Consider the following 21,909-nt stretch of genomic DNA (forward strand, 5'->3'; position numbering starts at 1 on the left):
AGCAGCAGCAGGTTAGGTTCTTGTGTCATTTACAGTGGCACTGCAGAGGAATGCTGTCTTTCAGTTGCTTTTTGAGTAGTTCAGAAGGCCTCGTCAAACACATCAAGTGTTTGAGTTGGGATGCTGTTTATCACTCCGATCTAAAATAGCAGGAAAATGATTGGTGCAGGAAAGACAGAAAGGGGCCCAAGGATTTACAGATGTGGATGACTTACGTAGCTGGCCGGCTCTATGGCACTTTGAGATAAATGCTTTGACAGATTTATCCATAAGTGACAGATATTTCTTAAAATCTGACCATCCTTCCTCAGCTTTCTAACATCACGGTCAAGTGGCCAAAACAGCTGATGAAGTGCAGTTAAGCACTAAGAATATTGGCAGTGCTTCTGCCTGGGGGAACCTCTGGTTGAGGTCACATCTGGAGTACTCTGTCCAGTTTAGGGCTCCTCTGTTCAAGATAGGGAACTTCTAAAGAGAGTCCAGTGAAGGGCCACCAAGATGATGAGGGGCCTGGAGCATCTCTCTTGTGAGGAAAGGCTGAGAGACATGGGACTGGAGAAGACTGAGTGCGGATTTCAACACTGTTCATGGCAGTGCAGAAGTCAAATGGGTGAGACCAGGCTCTTTTCAGGGGGGTGCAGCAATAGAACAAGGAACAGTGGGCAGAATCTGGAACAGAGGATGTTCCATCTGAACATGAGAAAAAAAACTACTTTAGGGGTGACAGAGCACTGGTACCATGTGGAAAACGGCAGATTTCGCCTAAATTCGATCGGAAGTTTCTAATGGGGACACAACGTCCGCACAGAGAACTTGTGATGGCACCAAAGCAGTAAAGGAGCACGGTCGGAGCCACGCCGGTGCGGAGGGCGGGCTGTGAGAGCGCCGGGCCGGGCTGAAGGCGAGGCGGCTCCACGCCCCGCACCGTCGCTTAAAACCGCCGCCGAAAGGTGTGGCTTCGCCTTTCCTGTGCCGGCGGGGAGGGGACGGAACGGGAACTTTGCTCTTGTAGCTGCTGTCGCCGGCCGCCGCCGCCCAAGACCCCTCTGCTTCGCCCAGCCGCCTTCCCTCACCCCCCCGGCCCCCGCCCGTCCCGTCTGAGCTCGGGCTCGCCGGGCGGTGAATGCCGCTCTCCCCTCCGGCTGTGGGTCGGCTGTCCCCCCGCTGCCCGCTTCGTCCCCTCTCCGTCCCGCCGCCATGAGCATGAACGGCGGCTCGCACCCGCGGATCAACACTCTGGGCCGCATGGCGCGGGCCGACTCGGGCACCGACCTGCGCTACGAGATGAGCTCCCATGTGGTGGGCGGCGGCGGCGGCGGCGGCACCCACACTCACAAGACCTACTATTACCAGAAGACCTACGGGGGGGACTACGCCTCCGACGGGTACGGGTAGGTGGTTAGGCTCAGCGGTAGTTCTCTTGGACCTCTCGGTCTCCTTATTGATGCCACTGGGCATTGCTCCTGGAGTGCTGTCGCACGGTTCGTGTTCGAGTTCAGCCCTGGCTTTATTGCTAGGACATCCTGATCGGATTGCAGGAGGATGAGAGTTCGGTGTATACAGTAAGCAAACAGCAGCTGGCAGCGTGCACGTTATGTGAAGTTACCTGTACCAGATGAGAAATCAGGCTTTCGGGAATGAGGGTCCCTACCCAGTGCTGAGAGCTGTGCTTCACATCTGCTGCCCAGGACTGCTGAATGAAGGACCAAACTTGTATTCTCCCCGTATTTGTCTGTTACTTTGTGCAGTGCGTAGTTCTTCATTTCACATTCGGTTTGCTTTGTGCCCTCTGATTAGCCGCTGCTGCTAGATGTCCTCCAACTGCTGCGGTAACATGAGAATACCTGTTAACGTAATATAATTAGAGCAATTCAGTGCTCTACCAAGGGAGAGTGCGTGTTAGGACTCCAAAGTACTGTCGCTGTGTTGCATTTTTGAGGGTCTGTTTTGCCAGCAATGCTCCACTGCAAGTAGCTTTACTGCTTTTAAGAGACAGACATGAAACATTAATGACAGAACATGCTTCTTCCTCACTGTTCTTTTTCCCGACTTCATTCCAGGGCTGTTACAGTGGTGTGGCTTCCCTGTGAGTCTGAGCTTTCACTAGATAATAAATACTTTCCTTCTTTTTAGCGTTCTTTGGCTTTTGTTAGGTACTGCAAGCAAGCCCGTAGTTTGCTAGGTACTTCTTCCTTTAGTTTTTGGTGGTTCCTCATCATAGGGTTGATGAAGAGGTTAACAATCTTCAACAATCTATCAACATAATTTCATCGACTCACTGTAACATAATGTTCTCATCTCCTTTTTGGCAAGGACGTTACAATGAAAGTTCATTTTCACCTTATTCCAAAGTCTCTCCATGGATCTAAAGCCCTTTGTTAATGAGATTGAACTACGTATATGTATTTTATGTATAATCTTTTGTACACGAAGAGGTCTGACCCCATAGCATTTCACATAAGTAATTGCAAAACGCTGTATGTGCTTGCATCTTACCCAGTGGCATAGATTTGTTTTGGATTGGTGCTGACTTGAATGATGCGTCCCAAAACAGAAGAGGTGGGTTTCGTTGCTATTCGATGGGGGAAAAAAAAACCCAAAACCAAACAGGCCTAATTTTATGCATGTGTAGAACATCCTCTGAATCCTGTGTGTGTGTTGTGCTTGCAGGACCGGGGCTGTGATCTCTGGAACTGGTTTTGGTTGTTGTTAAGCCTGATGTTGTTAATGCCAAATTTCAGTGTCAGTTACCAAACCCTAAAAACAGAGGTTTCTTTTTTTTTAATTATTATTTATTTTTTTATTTTATTTTTTCCCAAATTAGGACAATTCCTGTACCTGAATTTTAAACACAAGAGGATTCAATGTAGGGTCTAGTCTTGTAAGATTTGGGGCGTATTCTGCCAAACAAGTCTGTGCCGAGTGTTACATTAGTCACAGAGCAATACAAGCCGCTCCTTACCCTAAGGGCTCAGCAAGGTGCTTTTACAACATTCCCAGTTTCTTCTGGCTTGGGAACTCGGTGAGCTTGGCCCTGGGTACAGATACTCAGCTTGACGTTGAGTCACACACCCCTAAACTGCAAATTCATCAGCCAGGTATTTATCAATGCCTTTGCAATGGGGAGAAGCTGGCAGAGAAGACAGTAGCAAGTTCTGCAGTTGTATTTGTTGTGGCTGAGATTAGGTGGAAAAAAAACAAAAAACACAATGTAATGCATTGCTGCAAGAATTAATTGGTTTACACGCAAGATAAGTTTGAAGGTTAATGGAATGCCGGTGCCTTACATGTAGAAAAGGAGCCAGAAATTCACACCGAAGCCTTGAAATTACTTGCAGGGGGCTGGCAGATGGGGTAAACTTAAAGGAAACAGATTCAGAATTGTGGCTTTGCCTGTCCTGTTGGCCTTGTGGTGGTCTGCAGGATCCTGCCCGAGGTGAATCGCTGTGCTGTGCTGGTCATGAGAGCTGCCCCAGTGACAAACAGAACTATCAGAAGACAGAGAGTAAAGAATGTGCCTGAGCTGCCAAATGCCTGCTGTACTATCAGAGCCAGCAGGAGAACAGCTTTTACCAGTAGCTGGTAACGCTGCCATGAGGAATAGAAACTGCGCCGTGCCTCTCCTAACTCACCTTTTTTTATAGGTACCGGTGAGAGATCGGTTCCATTGCAAGCTATTCGTCTTTGAAAGCATGAAAGCCGCTGTCAAGCACAGCCATACTTCAGGTGGCTGTTATTGGAGGGGCTGCAGTGCCGTGCTGTGCTGTGGGCCCCAGGTGCAACTCCCTCCAAGCGTGAGCTGTGCAGACGTGTGTAAAGCCACCAGCTGCTGCCTCTGCAAATGGTGCCTTTGCTCTCAGTGACTCATTCCAGTGGCAAAAGTCCCGCTCAGGAGTGTGAGAATTTCTTCAAACAGGTGTGGCCAAGTCCCTTGTGAAACCCTGCAACTTCCACTGTGAGCACCTGGCAGTTATAATGTGTCAGCAGTGACTTTTTTTTGTGCACACTCCTAAAAGGATTAAGAGGCCAATAATGCGAGATATGGATTTCTTTTGAGCTTTATCACATTGCAGTCTGCACACGTGTTCTATGCTTCCAAATATGAAAGTGTTTGATGAGGCTGCAAGCGTGCCAAGATGGAGCCAGTAAGAGCAGAGAATGCACAGAGAGAGAACACACTCAGAAAATTCCTGGTCATGGAATCATAGAATCGTTTGAATTGGAAGGGACCTTTGAAGGCCATCTGGTCCAACTCCCCTGCAGCGCACAGGGTGTTTGCTGACAGTTGCATTTAGCTGTCAGAGTTCAATTAAACTGTATTCAGTCAAACTGCAGTTTAATTTTGATTGTATTTTCATCCTTATTGCTATTAACCACCTTTTATCAGTTTCTCTCCAGAGTATTGGCCAGTCTTTTCCTACAAATCAAATCCATTTCCTAACACTTGATTTCCAGGTGCGCACAAACAGCTCGCTGATGATGGGTGCAGCCTGTGTGCTGCAGACTGTTGTTCCAGTTCAGGTTTTTCTTTTAACTTGCCTTCCCTGAGCATACCAGTAATCCCTTGATGAACCTATTGCTTGCTCAAACAAGTTTGTGTGAATGGAGGATGGAGGAGGGGGGGTGGGGAAAGGAGGTACTATTGTTTTGCTCAGTTTCAGCTTCCTTATTGAGTTATGGGAATTGCTTGATAACTTCGGAGGTGCAAGAAGACCTTAATTTAAGTTTCTTTTACTTTTTGAATAGCAATCCAAAAAAAAATTTAACAAGGATCATTCTGACCTGGTGTGCACCCTCTCGAATCATATTGTTGGGCTGCGAGTATCCTTTTTGTGCTTCCAAAGCATTAGCAGTCCCACTGTGCTGCCAGCTAGACCTGCTTCTGTGTGCCCTCTCTGGAGTGCTCCTCTGGACTCACCACCCTCTGACAAGTGCAGTATCTGTTATTTACTCTTTGTGGACAGTGGCAGCTCTCATGGGGGTAGCACATACCAATTAAGTGCAGACTTAAGAATTTCAGAAATGCAGGGTTTACCAGCAAGGCAATGGCTGAGCTCATCTCAGTGGGCATTGCAGTGGGGAGGTGTTGTCCCAAGCGCTGTTGTGCACAAAGCGTGGCTGCAGCAGGGCCTTGTGCTCTCCTTGTTTCATTGGGAGAGCAGGAGTGCAGCACAGAAAGGGAGCTGTGTCTTCTGCTCTACCATGAGGCAACAGAACCTCCTATACGGAGTGATGGCAGCATAAAGGTGCTGTCCCATCCCTAGAGCCATTTCTTCACACCTGTGGCCTTCACAGAGTTGTAAGAGTTGGAAGGGACCTTCGGAGGTCTGCAAAACAGATTCCCTAAGGCATGTTGAACAGTGTCCAGATGGGTCTTGAATATCTCCAGAGGAGGAGACACCACAGCCTCTCTTGGCACCCTGTTCCACTGTCTGTCACCCTCACAGTAAAGAGATCTCCAAATCAAAAGCGATTCTTCTGCGTTTTGAAGTATTCTCAGAGTTTTAATACAAAGACACTATCCCTGTATGTTTTCTTTTGTACCTTTAGTAATTAATGACTATTAAAGTCAAGTCATTTTAATAAAGAATTTGGTTTCATAGTGTCGTTTTAAAATTCATGAGTTGCCTTCAAAATATGTATTGCAGTCTGGCACGTCAAGGTGCAGGTAGAAGGAGGTAGTTAAGGTCTGGAGCAACCTGGGCTGTTTTGCTCTGCTCTGTTGCATAGGGTTTGCAGATGAAAAGCAGCACAGCCATTAGCCAGGATCCTGCAAAGCGTGTCTTTCTTAGTAGCTGTATTGTGAATCTGGCTGAAAGGTCAGAGCTCCATTTCCTTCCCTTTCTGCACAGGCTGTTGTAAAGTTTGAAAGTTCTTTCTGTATTTACAGATATGCTCTAAACCAAGTGAAAAGCTGGCCCGTTCTTATTGCCTGGCCTGTCTGTGGTGTTGATGCAGCAGGGTCCCGGATGTCGGGTTAAAACCAAATCAAAATGTTGTCGTGGCTGCTACCAACAGTTACTTTAATATTGTTGATGTAAATGGAAGGAGAGAGGACAAGGGGGAATGAATTTGAACTAAGACAGGGGAGGTACACCACACACAGTGTGGTGAGGTGCTGGCACAGCTGCCCAGAGAAACTGTGAGTGCCCCATCTCTGGGGGTGCTCAAGGCCAGGTTGGATGGGTTCCTAGGCAGCCTGAGCTGGTGGTTGGCAACCCTGCCCACAGCAGGGGAGCTGGGACTATTATCTTTGTGATCCCTTCCAACGCAAGCTATTCTATGATTCTAAAATACCATTTACGGGTAAACCACTAGATGTGTTATGTGAGGATTGTCAGGGTCCTATGTCCTTCTGAGGGCCACAAATGTCATTTTAAAGAGGATTTAGTTTACAGGAGTGTACTTCAGAAGTCCAGGTACTTTTGTGCTTCCACGTTATCATGCCACCTACCATGTTTACAAGCTAGGATTTGCACAGTTGTCTTTAGTCCAGTGTTTTTCTCCTTCCTTTGCACTATTTGTTGGATATGGTATTTCTTTGTTTGGATTTTTTCCTTCTACCTCAAGGTCGGATTTCTGCTTACTCTGCATTGGGGTTTTTGCTTTGATCTACTCATTCCCATTAAAGACCTGTTGGCTTCAGGAAGACATATATCAGAGCTGAGGGTTTTGAAACCACTTGTAAAATGCTTTCTTGTCGCACGGGTGACAAATATTCAACTTGTGTCCATGTTGGATTGTCCTCATTGCATCTGATAAATCAACCGATATGTTGAGGTAGGCTTTTCTAGAGTACACTTGTGCAGCCAAATCCGCTTGAAATGTAAAGGCCTCATGTCATGTTGTCTTGGTAGAGCTCTTCTTCCAGACTGCTGTCTCTTGTGTGGGCTTCTGCTGGTTCTGGCTGTGCCCCAGAATACTGAATTACCATGCTTTTTCCTGGTTTCATTTTGTGTGGCTACAACTTCTGCTGTTATTTTTTATTATGTCTTTATTTAGACAGACTCGAGAGCCTCAAATGTTTGCTGCTTTCTTCTTGTAAATACCCCCATGAGCAATAAAGAAAGTTGTTACAGATCTTTATTTAAAGATTTTAGTAGATTACACTGAAGCTTCCCACTACGAGGCATTTACTCCTGTCTTAAATCCATTCTGTCTGTCTCTATTAAGCCATCTTAAGCTTTCCACCTTTTCAAATTTTGGAGCAGTAATGCTGGATATGGTATTGTAAAGCAGTGGAATGAACACATAATGCTTACAGTTCTGTATTTTTCTGCCTACCATATTGTAGCTAGGTTTTAGAAAGTACCTTTTCTTCACAGTTTCTCAGTGTGTTAACTGTGACAGCCATTGTTTAGACATTATTTAGACTTCTCTCAGTACAAGGTGAGCTAACTGCTTTGAGATCAGTCAAGTTACATGGAACTCGATGGATGTATGCTAATTTATTAGAGTAGAGGTCTGGCTCCTTTGGCTTTAATGGACATCGTGCATTTGTAGCTATAAGGAGACAATTACAAAAGCAATTGAAGGAAAAAAACCAAAACCCTTCTTGTGTTCTAAAAAGAGAAAATTATATGGAGGATTCCTCTCACTTCTTCAGCATTTCATTAATGAGCATAATTGTGGATATAATTAATGTAAATTTTAGATGCAGTCAGATACTTCTCAATCCAAACACAACAGCTGTGCCTAAGGTGAAGGAATGATTTAGAAAAGGAAACCAATGGGGAAGCCTGGCATAAAATCAGTTGTGCAGCTGCTTTCTTTAAGCTGTTTCCAAGATATACAGGCATGCATAGCACAGTAGGGTGTACAGTGTTTATGCAGCCAAAGGGTCATGGTGTAAGTACGGGTTGTGTGTACAGCTTGTTTTAAGTCATCCATTGATCCTCCAGTCCCGCTTGTTTGCAAAGGTTTATTCCCAGGTATTGGCAAGAACAGCTTTAAAGTTTTTCTGACCACTTTTTTCAAGAAATCAAGCCTGCTCATAGGAGAATGGCAGGCTGCTAAAGGAAAAAGTACACGCGCTGCAGAAGCCCTCTTAAAGCATGCTGTTGAATGTTTCCCTTCATGGCAGTGATTTTTCCCCAAGGACAATTCTACCGTGTGTCACAGTTTCTTTTGCTAAGTATGATCGGAGTCAATGGAAAGATTTCCAGAGTATCCAAATGGCATGCTGGTTATGTTGCGTTGGACAGGCTTGCATGGATAGTCTTTTTGATATCAGTGTTGTATGGAAGATTTGGGCCTCCAGTAATTTAAAATGGAGGACATTACCTGCTATGAGCACCACAGTCAGAGAACTAGGCAAGGCTTGGAAGACTCTTTGTTTCTTATCCTCTCTTAGTAGTGGTTTACTTCAGTGTTGCTGGCAAATGCCTGGGTTTGTGAGCTGCCTGAGCTTGCTTGGGAGCTCTGATTCCATCAGCAAGGAATGATTCCTAGCTTGAAGCACCTCACCCACCTTCAACTAGCAGTGGCTCGCTTTGGTGGCAGGGTCCCAAGGTGAGCAAATCCTGAAAAAGCAACCTTCTGGTGGTGCAGTTGCAGTGGATTATGTACAAGACAATAATAACGATCCCACTATCTACCTTTGCTGTTTTCTCCTCTAGCGTTTCTAATCTAGTAGTTTTACTTGGAACCCCCAAGCTCCCTTTTTACTTGAGGAAAAAACAGGTCCTCTGACTCCATCTCCTACATCTGCTTTTGTAATAGCTTAAACATCTTGTAATGCCTTTTTGAGACACTGCATAGATTTTTTTTAATCATTTCCTCTTATAAAAAGGCCCTTGGTATACTTGTGTAGACCTGTGTGTTCATGCACTTACATAGCAGAGAATCCTTTTGTACTTTTAAGTTCAATGGCTGGCATGATAACATATATGATAATGTTCTTAGAGACTACATTCTAATGTGTTGACTCCAAGAAAGATCATGAATAATTTACTCATACTGTGCTACTGTCAAAATTTCATCTGTCAAAGCTGCAAATACCTGTACTGGAGTAAAACCTTTCTTTTAATCCCATGGGAGGTTCCATCTTCTGTATGATCCTGTGGTGAAGTTATTCCATGTCTGCTGATGCACAATGTCGAAGTAGCTTTACCACTGTGGAATCAGCATTAAAATTCACAGTAAAGTTATGGAGGAGGGAGCAGACCAAGCATGTTTGTCCCTCCAAAGCTTAACTAGATTTCTTATTTCACGTAACTTCTTGTGTTGGGAATTCCTACTGAACATTTCTCTTTGTAAAGTGTGATTACTTTGTACTCACTTCATCTTATTCTTTTCTTTGCCAACAGTCAGAATGGGACCTGTACAGTTACTAGACGTCAGAACACCATTCAGGAGCTTCTGCAAAACTGTTCGGATTGCCTGATGAGAGCTGAGCTCATAGTACAACCTGTGAGTGCTTTTTCTTCTTAGAAAAGTGATTATGAATATTTGTAGGGAATGAATACTTCGTTGTTAACTTAATACAGTGACTGTGGTTCATCTCTTTTCTACCCTTTCCGCTATTTATGTGAGGCAGCTGCCACTTACCCTTACAATGGAGTGACATATATCCTTGCTGGGTCTTCTGCTTCTGTCTACACTCAGTGTTCAGTAACACTGATTGAAATGCAGCTGATTAAAAAAAGGAGGCCTTTCAGATTTCAAAAAGCAAAATGCAAAACCAAAAAAGAACAGTAAAACTCCCTTTAAACAAATTCTACTGTATCTTATTTTTCATCTTATTGATGATCAAGGCCCCTGTTGGTGAAGATGTTAATGATGTTATAGCCACTTGCCCTCCCTTAGTGCATCCTGTCAGGTGTCATCATCACTTTGAGTCGTAATTAATGTGAACAACCGTCATAAAAACCTTCACCGTGTTTGTTTTTCTGGCTGATTCCTGAAGAAGCATTTGAAATAAGATGTTTGATTTGAACTACGTACAGATGATTTTTGCTGTATGCCCCACAAACCCATTGTATCTGGGGGTGGGTTATTCATTGTCACTAAGTCAAAGGAAGTGCAGGATGGTGAGTGCATCTTGCTGCTGAGGCCATTGAGTTCTAGAGTGTGTTTGCATTCTCGCAGTAGACGTGATTTAATGTGCACTTTTTGACCCTCTGTGAACTGAAAATTCTTCTGGGAATGAACTCTGTTAGCAACTTATTTCCTTTTCAGATGTACAGCATGCAAGAGCGTGGTTACGTAAAAATCAATGCCATAGTAAACAACTCCTCCTGTTAAGGACTAATGTTATGGCAGTGAAGTTAAAAGGAAGCAATGTTTAGTTCCAGCTTGGTGACACAACATTCAGAGCTTGCTATTTTTTTTTTGTTTGGTTGTTGTTTTTTTCCTGTGGGACTAAGTAACGATGCCCATCAACATTTTCTTTGTAGAATCAAATCACAGCTGGATTATGTTTAGTTCAGCATGGCATTTTCAGTGAAGGATGAGATCAGAAAGCATTGTCTTCCTTCTGGAAGCACCATGACCATGCTGGTCCAGTGCACTGGAGACAGCTGGAGAATTTGTGTAGCCTTAAGGGATGCAAATGTGACTGTCTATGTTGCTGGTCCTAGGCAGACAAGAAGACACTCTGTATTTTGTGAGGAAAGAAGCAATAGCTGTAGCTTTTAGAATCTTAGAAAAAAAATCTGAAGAATTAGGAGAAAAGTTGACCAACTCCAGCTTGGACAGAATGTTTGCTTCTTATCCCCTAAACACAGAAGCCATTCCTACTTCATGAGGTCTTAAAAACTCAGTGCACTGAGTGCAGCCTTGGCTCCTCTGAAATAAATCTCCGACGTAATGTTTCGTTCTTTATGGAAATATTTGGTTGGTATTATATTTAAAACTTTTCCTCTACATTTTATTCATAATTAGGACTTTCAAACAACTAGGAATTCTTTAATAATTGGACTCCAGCTAATTAAATCTGTCAATCAGAGACCTAGCAGTTGAAACCTTTTATACTTCTTAAAAATCATTGGTCCTCAGAGCATCATTCATCACTCTCAAAACAACGTGAAGGTTGTGCTGTAAATATTTAATCTCCATCTTTTTTTAATTTTAGGAATTGAAATATGGCGATGGTGTCCAGATCAGAGGAAACAGAGATCTGGAAGAATGTTTTGCTCAGGCAAATGACCAAATGGACATCCTGGATGGGCTGATCAGAGAGCTAAGGCAGATGAATCAGCCCTGTGAAATGTATCAGAAAAGGTATTACCAGGGAAGGGTTGGAGAAGGGAATGTGATAGATGCAATCCTGTAGTGTCTGAAATGCTCGCATTCTCTGATATTGCAGGCAGAAATCAAGGTCTTTTAGGGGCATGCTGAGGTGGAGAAAGGCCTTGTAGTGTTGTATTTATTTTTTACATCTCGGTTGTGCCAATTTAATTTCAGCCATTTTTTTCCTACAACCTATGCTATCAGCATTTCTTTTTGAATACCTGGTGGTTCAGCAGGAGGTGGGAATTGTATGTTTTCATGTTTTCTGGGTGTTTACATTGTAGAAAGAAAGTTAACTGGTTTCTTCCCTTTCAGGCTGCTTCAACTTCAAGAGCAAATGCGTGCTTTGTACAAAGCTATTAGCGTTCCCCGTGCCAGAAGGGCTAGCTCCAAAGGTGGTGGTTGCTATTCCTCTCAGAGCGGTTCAGGCTGGGATGAGTATACAAAACGTGTCACAAGTGAATGCTTAAACTGGATGAGGCAACAGAAGGTAAATCTGTACAAAACCTAGAGACAATCGTAAAACCTGATTTTGCTTATGAATGTACTTTTGCGTGCAGTAGTGTTTTGAGTGCTAGTAGAAGTACGTTTAGATGACAGTATATAGTTCCAAGCTCCTCTTTGTGTTTTTTTTCCCTCTCTTATTTACAACATTGTACTCACAGTGAGTTTTCACTAAAATACAAAAATGGATTTTGGGGATCTTCTTTTGCAGGAGAAAAAGTGGAAGTCAGATTTGAAAACAAAAAATGAGACACAGCTGTTAACGTAACAAGAGACATTAGCATGTTTGTGTTAGAGATTATGGTGTTCAATATTTCCTTCCTTCCTTCCACATACTTCCTCAATGCTTTATATTTATTTTAACCCTTTACAGATGAGGCCAACTTCACAGATTTAACTATTATCCAGTATTTTGCAATTTTTCCTCCTCTAATACGTCCTCATCAAAACGGGAGCTAGAAGTTAATTGCCACAGGACCGGCCTTCCTGAAGTCGCTGCCTAAAAAGCAGCTTCAGCATTTTCATGTGAATCTGTTGCATGCACAGAATAAATTTGTCTATTCACAACTGTTGATGGTATGGGCTGGAGTAGAAGAAGCATGCACTGAGAGCCTGTAGTGTTCTTGTGCTGCTGGTGTGTGTGGAAGTTTTGTGTTTGTAGTTGGACAGCACTTACTGAGAGACTGGTAGGGGAAAAAGGAGCAGGGAGGCCCGAGACAGAATTTGCAGACTCCCTGTAATTTGAAGTTGCAGTGTTTTTATCTCTCTTTTATTAGGTTGTTGCTTAGTGATTCTGTAATGTTATCTACATATGGTGCTTACCAGGTGGCTGCTATGCAAACCAGATGAGCAGGGGAGAGCTGTTCCCATATTTATGTGAGTGCCAGTCATAGTCTGGTCTTCCAGTGCCCTCCCATCTCACGACCTGTTTTAGAGGAAGAAAGGGAAGCGGAGATGCACTCCTTTGAGTGCTAACATTTACAGGCATTGTGCCAATAGAGCAGCAGCAGATAATGATTGTTCTTCACATACTGTGGGAGAGTAGGCTAATTATCAGACCTGCCATGGCTTGAGGAGTGATGTTGGACAGACACTGGGCCTCCTTCCAGTGATGAAAGGTTCTGAACATGCTGCACCTCCCAGAGATGCCGCCATGTGACTCCCTGCTCAGGCACCCCTCACTGAGCAAGCACTTTGCAGCTGAGTTCCCACGCAATAGCTGCAGTGAAAGAAAAAGTCTCACTTTCTCTCCTTTTCAGTCCCCTAAAGCAAAGCTGAGGTTTCCTATTAGGCTTTTGAGCTTTTCTTTTTTTTTTTTTAGGGAGTTTATTTTGAACTCTGCACCATATCTTTTCTTCCCACTTTCTTACTATTGGCTAATGTTGTGACAAAGATAATGTGATGAGATAGCAGAAAACATGTCTGAGCAGCCGTGGTGGATTTCTGCCTGTGTTTTTGCATCTAGTGTCCGGATGGTGTGCTGACAGGGGAACCAGGTGGTAGGAAGGCTGGTCAGATTTCCATTGCAGAATTAAGGAAGGTGGACTGATATCCAGACAGCCTTTGTTTGCATATTGGCAGTCTTTCAAGATCGGCGCTGTTGCTACAGACTCTCTAGACTGTATAAATATAATAAGAAGGGTCAAAGTCCTGTAACTTTTAGATAGCTGAATGTAAAATGGTTTCATTCCTCAGAACATTTTCAGCCTTGCCTTTGAACCCCTACGCCTGAGTGTGGTTCGGGCTTAATTGACATCTGTTGACTCATACTGATTCGGCCCCAGGCTGGTAATTATCAAATTGAGTCCCAGCCCAAGATTAAGATACATAACTCTCTGCAGTGCATATGCTCACAGAGGCATTCATAAAGGGATGGATTGTGATCATCTTCGTGGAGTAAAAGATGCTTTGGAATTTGAAGGTTTGATATGTCAATTTGGTGGATTTTAGTATTTGCAAATAATGAAACAAATAACTGGAGTCAGACAGATTTCAAGTTAGTAGTTATCCAGGTGTATTGCTGTACTTTCAAATGCTGTTTCTAGAGATTTTTCCTCATCATCAGTGGTGTTACTTGAATGTAATTAAATGGTATGTAGTGTACTGGGCTGTAGAACATGAAAGTATTTTTTCACATGTATTATGAATAGTGTTGTAGAAAACTACACTAATGAGTGTGCTTCATCTTATCTAATTTCAAGCAGCTTAAGTATATTTATATTCCCTACCTCATTTCTTCTATTTTGGGAGCCTGTCATGCAGTTGTGAAGGCAATTTGAAGACATTTTTAACCCCTATTCTAAACATCAGTTCAGTTTTACTTCTTACTGCAGAGGATGTTTCTTTCAACCTTGATGCTCTGCTTTAGGTGATAGTGTCTTGTTTGAAATGAAAGTACAAATGCTGTCCCTTTTTCCTAGGCTGAAATGGAGCTGGTGAAATGGGGGTTTGATGCAGCATCCATTGAGCAACAGATTAGTGACCATAGGAGAACTCACAATGCCATTGGAGACTATCGTTGGCACCTGGACAAAGTCAAAACAGATCTGGTAATTACTGCCTTTCATTACACATTGCTTAGTCTGGATTTGTAACCTTGGCTTGCCAATGTTCCATTGTAGCGAGTACTGCTGAAAACAGGACTTCTCTTCAGAAAGCACTGATGTACTGATAGCAGCAACTTCCCATCCTACTATTTATTGTTTCACGCTCTACTTCTTTCCCTAGAATTTTATAATGAAAATTTAGTGTTATTTAATGTTATATCATTGTGTACCCAAGCTGGCAATTACATGTTGGGATATTTCTGGTGAGAGAATGGCCAAGAGTGATTGTTTCACTTTCTTAAGTTAACAACTAGGATTGTGTGGAAGGATTATGTGAGTGCTTAGCCCAAACTGGGGACTAAGTTTAGAACTTCTGTGTATCTGTGCATTAGTTAATTTCTTTGGTTATTAGCCCAACAACTAGATGTAGGAGAAGGGCTTACTTCATCTCAACTCTTTTCTGTTAAATCCTCACGTGGATGAGAGGGAGTTGGACGTAAAGAAAAAGGATTCAGTTCTGGTGCTGTTTTCTCAGACAAGCTTGAGTGAAAGGGTTGTTTTTTCCCTTCTTCCTTCTGCTTATTCAAAAGGTAGGAAAGGTATTGGTTCCAAAGTTATGCACACTCCCAGTCATAGAAATGAGAATAAAATCAGAGCATACTGCTCAGGTCATGATTTACACTATTTCATAGTCTTTGGAAAGCTGGCTCAAGGACTGGATAGCTCCCCATAGCTACCTAGAATCTGATTCAGAGAGAGATCCCATTTTGGAAGCTGTTGTTGTATTACAGGGTTTATGTTCAACCTTGCTTATGAACATCTCTGTGGGAAATTTGTTTGCCCAAGTCTTGTTTTTGTACTTCTGGTCCTCCAGTGGTGCAGACCTGCTGCTGACCTATATCCATTGCAGACACTGTGAGTTACCACCTGAAGTTACAACATCATGGTACTGGCTCTGTAAAGGCAACTTCTAAAAGGCACACTAAATATTTGCTCTCTGTTTCAGCGTGAGAAGGCTGCCGTTCATCAGTTGGAGGAGGAATACGAAGGACTACTGGTGAGCACAGGATATTTTCATGTCTGATACTTCTGTGATAAATGTTTTTTCTCTAACACTCACGTGATAGTCGATTTAGATGCATATATAAGTAGTGCCATTCAACAGTGTCTTGTATCTTATATAAGGCACAGTTTGAGGCACAAAGTTTAGATTCATTGCCATGTTTATAATTGACTTACCAGGAAGTTTCTAGTTTGCAGCAGGTGAAGGAGGTTGATAACTAAGCAGGTGCAGAGTAGAAGTCTACTTCCTTAATGGGAATAGATATAGCAGCAAAGTTAATCTATGTTAGAAAGGCTGTGTATCTTGCCCATGTCTTCATGTAAAGCTCTGAAAATCTTGTGCAAATTACAGACTTAACCCCTGGGATTGGAAGCTGTTTCCTATACACATTTCAAATAGCAAGATATGCAGTATGATATAAGGACAGAGAAAGAATCTTTTCATGAATTATTATCTATGCAAAAGGCACTGGTACCACATGAAGGATATACTACCAGCAGCAAATGGAAGTGAAAGCAATGTTAAATTTTCAGGAGTTTCTTTTATTTTCCCCATGTCTTTTTGCTTGCCTGCCTGTGAGTCTGCTGCATTTGTATCTGAAGTGACTTAAGAACCTGGTGACTTCAGATCCCTGTTGTTCTTCATATCCATGCATGCTATCTGTTGTCCATTGCCAGCAGGTTTTATAGCTGTGTGGCATTTACTGTTACTCTCAGTTCAGATTAAAAAAAAAAACATGAATGTGCATGCTGTTCTCTTGGCTTCCCCTTCTCCACCCAACACAGGCTCTTCTGTGTTTATTGCTTTTCATTTTGGAATTCCTTGCAGAAATACTCCTTTGAGAGAATGGATCAGCTCCGTCAGTTCCAGAACCTTATCCAAGCAACCAGCAGAGAGATCATGTGGATCAATGACTGTGAGGAAGAGGAGCTTCTCTACGACTGGAGTGACAGGAACACGGATATCTCCAGGAAGCAGGAGGCCTTCTCTGTAAGACAGCACTATCTTTTTCTGCTTGCCCCGGATTTTTCTTTTGGCATATTGAGGGAAGAACAGTTTGTCTCAGGGAAACTGATCATGGCATTTCTTCACAAATATCTATCTATCTATCTATCTATCTATCTATCTATCTATCTATCTATCTATTTAAAGTTTAGTTTGTTTTTCTTATTGTCAAAATACTGTTGGATTAAGTACTATGTGACAACCTTTTGAATCAAGATTAAACATCAACTGGAAGATCATACTCGTACTCAGCCACCTGTGTATTCTGTACTGACCTTGGAAATTAGCTTTATCAGTACAGTTCATTGAGGGGTAGTAATCACATGTAGCCTGTGCATGCATGGTAAACTAGGGGACTTGAATCAAGTAGCTCAGTTCTCCCTGTTAGGACTTCTGCAGGGGCTACTGATCCCTGTACGTAGTCCTGATCTCTTCACCAGGTAGTAGAGCTGCACATGATGGAAGTACTCTCTTTTTCCCTGATGGTCTTGGCACATTGAGAGCACTGTCAGGATTGGCTTTCAGTGCTCCTTATTGTCTTCTGTGGGTACAAATGGAAATTGAGCATGTGTTTCTTTAGCCAGTGTTGGTGCTGGTCATCAGAGTAAAAGAGAAACGAAAGCCACACCATTAAGGAGATTTTCCATTCTTTTTATGTTAGGTGTTCTGGATATTGCAAGATACACTAATTCTTGCTGTCATCATTCCTCTTTGACAAGAAAGGCTGCATTTTGAATGCTTTGCTCTATGAAGTGCCAAGGGAGACTAGAACTGAAATGACCACCTTCTTCAATTCTTCTGACTTCATATATAGCTTCAGTGCATTTAGTAGAATTAATATGCACTGTTAGCAGCGATAATCTTATACAATTATTGCTTTTATGAAATCTTTATTCAAACTATCAGGAAAATGTTGAGTAAATCACTCTAAGTACTGTGCCTTTGAAAGCTCATTTGACTCTTTATTTTGGTTATTAGAAACGTATGAGTGAACTGGAGCTTAAAGAAAAAGAACTCAACAAGCTAAAGCAAGAAAGTGACCAGCTTGTTCTCAACCAGCACCCTGCTTCAGACAAAATTGAGGTGAGATATGATTTAACTTGCTCCTTTAGTTGCTGTGTGGGAAAAGTTCTTAGTCAAAGTTGACGAAAGGAAATGCTGCCTTTAGACATGGGAACAGTTTGCTTGCCAAAAATCGTATCAATTTGTATCCAGCTGTAAGAACTGCTCTAGTAAGTGTTACCACCTTCTGCAAACTTACAGACACAACTACTGAGGGCTTCTTAAGAGCTTGGAAGAGATCTCACTGCTACCAAATTTGATGATGGATGCATGTAAAAATTAATATGGGGGCTTAGGGAGTTGTCTAAATATATTGAAATTGCTGTATTTCATGTGAGTTAACTTCAGTGCAGTAGAATATGGTAGGAAGACGTGCCATTCCCCTGCTATCTCAATAGGCATGTTTTGAAGATAGCCGCACCCTTTATGGGTTTATGTTTAATCTAGTGCAAATACTTTCTGCAGCTGAAATTTATTGTATGTTTCTTCACCTCAGTCAAGGCTAAGGAAAAATCTTAGTCTTTAGGAAGCGCTATCATTTTAAATGTGTGAAAGAACCCACAAAAACAGAGTTCTCTCTCCTTTTCAATGCATTTAGTTTGTAATTTGTTATTCACTGTGTAGAATCATCATTCATAATTCACTCTGTGGTCAGTTTCTGCCTTGAAGGAAAAACCCTGCTGAGCTTCAGCAGTGAAGTAAAAAGTAGTGTGTAAATTTCCAGATGACTTACATGAAGGGTACGTGAGAAGTCTTGCTAAAAAAGTAGCCATCCTGAAAAACTGTTTGCCTGTCCTCCTTGAAGGAGAACAAGACAATTTGCCATTGAAATATTTCATGTGCACTGCTGTTTTTGCATTTCACCCCTTTGTTCGTGCACTTCAGGCTTTATGCTGATCAAACAAAATTCAAGTGAAGAACAAGTTTCTCTTTATAACCCACAGACAGGTATGTAACTCCCTTCAGTTAGGTAGGCACTTAGAAGCAGGGAAACTATTTGCATGAGTTACATTATTCTGGTGTACGTTAGTTTGTTCTAGTAGATATTTATTCTCTACAGAAATGCAAATTAAATAGTTGTGCTTGAGTCTAGATACAGAAGAGAAATCCATGTGGTAATTTGAATTCTGCCTGTTATTTATTTTCTTAGGCCTACATGGATACACTACAAACTCAGTGGAGCTGGATACTTCAGATCACCAAGTGCATTGATGTTCATTTGAAAGAGAATGCAGCTTACTTTCAGGTGGGTAGTGATGTGGAGAATTCACACTTACTTTTGTATTATAGAAGTACTACACAAGTATTTATCCATAAATCATAGAATCATAGAACTACTCAGGTTGGAAAAGACCTCAAAGATCATCAAGTCCAACCTCAGCCTAACCATAGTACCCTCTCATCATATCTCTGAGCACCACATCCAAATGGCTCTTAAACACATCCAGGGACAGTGACTCGAACACCTCACTGGGGAGCCCATTCCAATGTTTAACTACCCTTTCTGTAAGGAAATGTTTCCTAACGTCCAACCTAAACTTACCTTGGTGCATCTTGGGGCCGTTTCCCCTTGTCCTGTCACCAGTGAGAAGGGACTTGCTCCGCTCTCACTGTAAGCGCCTTTCAGATAAATGGCTACTTTAAACTTCATGTTCCAGCATCAAAACATTTAAAACATACACTTATAAAAAGAACTGAATTATTTCTAAAAGCTCTTTTCATTAGCTAGCAATATAAGGTAACGTAAAAGTGTGTTTATGCTTTTCCACATTTAGAATTTTGAGGGCTATCAACACGTTTTGCTCATATTAGAGTTTTAAGAAATTAATTGACTAATTGTGAATGTGATTAATAGTTCTTTGGAGATCTGTCCCATCCTTCAAAGGTTTTGTCAAAAGTGTGGATCCCACCACAGGTATTTTTTCTGTACCAAAATCTTCCTAAGTGCATTATCAATTAGATGTAGCACAGTGTTATCAAATTGTTGTGCTGCAGTACTGCTGGATATGAACTGGGACTTCTCATGAAAGGAATTCATTAATTTCTAGTAGACATCTCTGTGAGAGCTGTGTGCAACTGAAATCCCAACTTTTTTTTCCTGTAGTTCTTTGAGGAGGCTCAAGCTACAGAGAGCTATCTGAAGAATTTACAGGACTCCATCAGGAAGAAGTTCATATGTGATAAGAGCATGTCACTTCAGAGCTTGCTGGAGCAGATCAAAGAGCTGGAGGTACTGTTCCATCCTACTCACAGATCATGGTCTGCCTTGCACGGGTAACAGTTGCCCCTGTCAGATGCCAAATATTAACCCAAATATACAGGAATGGCAATAAACAGTACTGAGTAAACTTGAAACATCACTGATATATTCATCTCCTTTTCTTGACATAGCCTACAAATAGGCACAAAATACAGCAGCTTGCTCAAGTTGCAAAAATAATTAATTTGTTGTTTTTCTTCTCTTTCTTTAAGCTACAATTTTACACAATAGGCTAAAGACTCATCCCACTGTAGATAAAGGAATTTTTGCCTTTGGTGAGCTCCAGATGTATGCCTCTTAATAAACTAGCAGGAACTAGATGTGGTTTCTTTCTAGAATAAGTTTTTAACCTAAAGCTGATGTTTGCAGAATGAACGAGAGAGAATTCTTGAATACAAGAGGCAAGTGCAGAGTTTGGTGAATAAATCCAAGAAGATTGTGCAGCTGAAGCCACGTAACCCAGATTACCGGAGTAACAAGCCCATTATCCTCAAGGCTCTGTGTGACTACAAACAGGATCTGGTAATGTATCCCTTTTTCAGCTGAAATGAAAATAATGTAAACTGAATTATGGCAAATAATTTAGTACACAAACTATTGAGCTGATAGGTGTAACATTTTTGCAAGTTGGAGTATGAAGTTAATGGTGGTGATTTCTTCCCCGTAAGTATTGGATATGCTGAAGTTTATTTCTGTGTTGTTTCTTAGCAGCATGCTCACATGTATTTTCTCCTTACTTGCTCTTTTTCTGCTCTTTTCCTTATTGGTTCCCAGTTACCTAGTTTTCCTATGTTTTATCTGTAAAACCTTCTTTACCCGATTCACTAAGTTGCACTCCTGTAGTGACCACTAACTGACCATTGTGATGTGTGTTTGCAATCTGGGGTTTCTGCTATCTACTCTCTGTGATCTTCCATATCACATTTTACTCTAGAATCACAGAAGTTCGGCCCACACAGAAGCAACTACTTGTTGGTACTGTAAACAAAACTAAACAAATGTAGGCAGTGTTTGCGTGGCTGCTTGACGATTGTCCTAGCAGTTAAACAAGCTAGAATCTGCCCAGGAGAAGATAAAGCCAGATAAATTCAAAGACTCTGCATGGTCAGGTCAATGTAAAGCCTGTGGCCTGATGAATGATAGGAGGAGCTTTCCCCCTCTTGGGTGTGTGAGGATTGTAAGCTGCACAATCCAGACCTGTGGCCTCAGGGTGTCAGAATGTCTGGCAGACATTGCTGGTGGATCTAGCTTTGTGGCAATTGCTCCCAGTAACTTCTCAAGTATGGTTTGCAGCACTAAGCATCCGTTTGCTTCCAGCTTGCTGTGGGGTGGCTTATAGCCATAAATGATTGCATAGCTTACAGTATCCATGTGCCCACGCTCTGTCTTTTGATGTATGTCATGGCAAGCCCCAGATCTGATGATGAGTTGGACTGGCAGATTCTAAGAGTATTCTGTGGCGCCCAGTTAGTTTCACTGTTAATGTCAAGCCAGGATGTACACATGCACATAGCAGCTGTGAAGCACTCCCAGTTGTGTGAGCTAGGTGCATCATCCTTGCCTATCTCTCCTAGAAACCCCATGTTGCTTAACTAGAGAAAAAAAAACAATGTTGTTTTATGTTTCTTACAGAAAACGGTGCGCAAAGGAGATGAATGCATTCTGAAGGACAACAATGAGCGCAGCAAGTGGTTGGTGACTGGCCCTGGAGGAGTGGATATGCTGGTGCCATCTGTTAGTCTGATCATCCCACCCCCAAATCCATTAGCAGTGGATCTTGCTACCAAGTGAGTTGCCAAGTTGAATTTCTCTTGTAGATGTGAACTGGATGGAGTGGGATCCATCTCAGGCATTGCTGTGCTCATGCCATAGACATGTCCTGATTGTTAAAAGAGTGAGTTCTGTCTGAAAGCCTGATTTGTTTTATTGTTAATAATTTTTTATGCCTTTTGGAAGTTACAATTACATGCATAATATTACTTCAGCCTCTTCTATGAGAAGAAAAAAGCCTTAGCTTGCTCTTTTCTTTTTGCCATTGTGAAAAAAAAAAATGGTTAGCAGTGCTACCTATACGCTTAAGCAAATTACCAGAGTTAGCTTGAAATTCTAGCTGTGTATTCATTGGTATACTCATTTTCAGGTTTGCTTTTTCTTTATATTAGAGAACAAGCCTTAAAACACTTAAGATCCAGTGGCTCTTTCTTGTGATATTTTTTAGCTATGCTTCTAAGATGTAC

At 42.1% G+C, this 21,909-nt stretch overlaps 1 protein-coding gene across 4 annotated transcripts in view; it reads left to right on the forward strand.

The window, feature by feature from the left end:
• The first annotated feature begins 955 nt into the window (after nt 1-955).
• The window catches only part of DSP (desmoplakin), a 36,654-nt gene continuing 15,700 nt past the window's right edge, over nt 956-21,909 (forward strand). For 3 of the 4 annotated variants that reach the window (XM_072329344.1, XM_072329346.1, XM_072329347.1), the window contains exons 1-12: nt 956-1,391; nt 9,309-9,411; nt 11,075-11,223; nt 11,548-11,722; nt 14,157-14,285; nt 15,289-15,339; nt 16,174-16,335; nt 17,329-17,433; nt 18,563-18,658; nt 19,517-19,642; nt 20,042-20,194; nt 21,305-21,459. In XM_072329344.1, the coding sequence (XP_072185445.1) occupies nt 1,198-1,391; nt 9,309-9,411; nt 11,075-11,223; nt 11,548-11,722; nt 14,157-14,285; nt 15,289-15,339; nt 16,174-16,335; nt 17,329-17,433; nt 18,563-18,658; nt 19,517-19,642; nt 20,042-20,194; nt 21,305-21,459 (1,598 nt within the window). In that variant the 5' untranslated portion in view covers nt 956-1,197. The remainder of the gene's footprint in view (nt 1,392-9,308; nt 9,412-11,074; nt 11,224-11,547; nt 11,723-14,156; nt 14,286-15,288; nt 15,340-16,173; nt 16,336-17,328; nt 17,434-18,562; nt 18,659-19,516; nt 19,643-20,041; nt 20,195-21,304; nt 21,460-21,909) is intronic. The other variant, XM_072329345.1, reaches the window with a different exon arrangement.

The sequence above is a fragment of the Excalfactoria chinensis genome, chromosome 2 (genome assembly GCF_039878825.1).
Source record: "Excalfactoria chinensis isolate bCotChi1 chromosome 2, bCotChi1.hap2, whole genome shotgun sequence".
Classification (NCBI taxonomy): Eukaryota; Metazoa; Chordata; class Aves; order Galliformes; family Phasianidae; genus Excalfactoria; species Excalfactoria chinensis.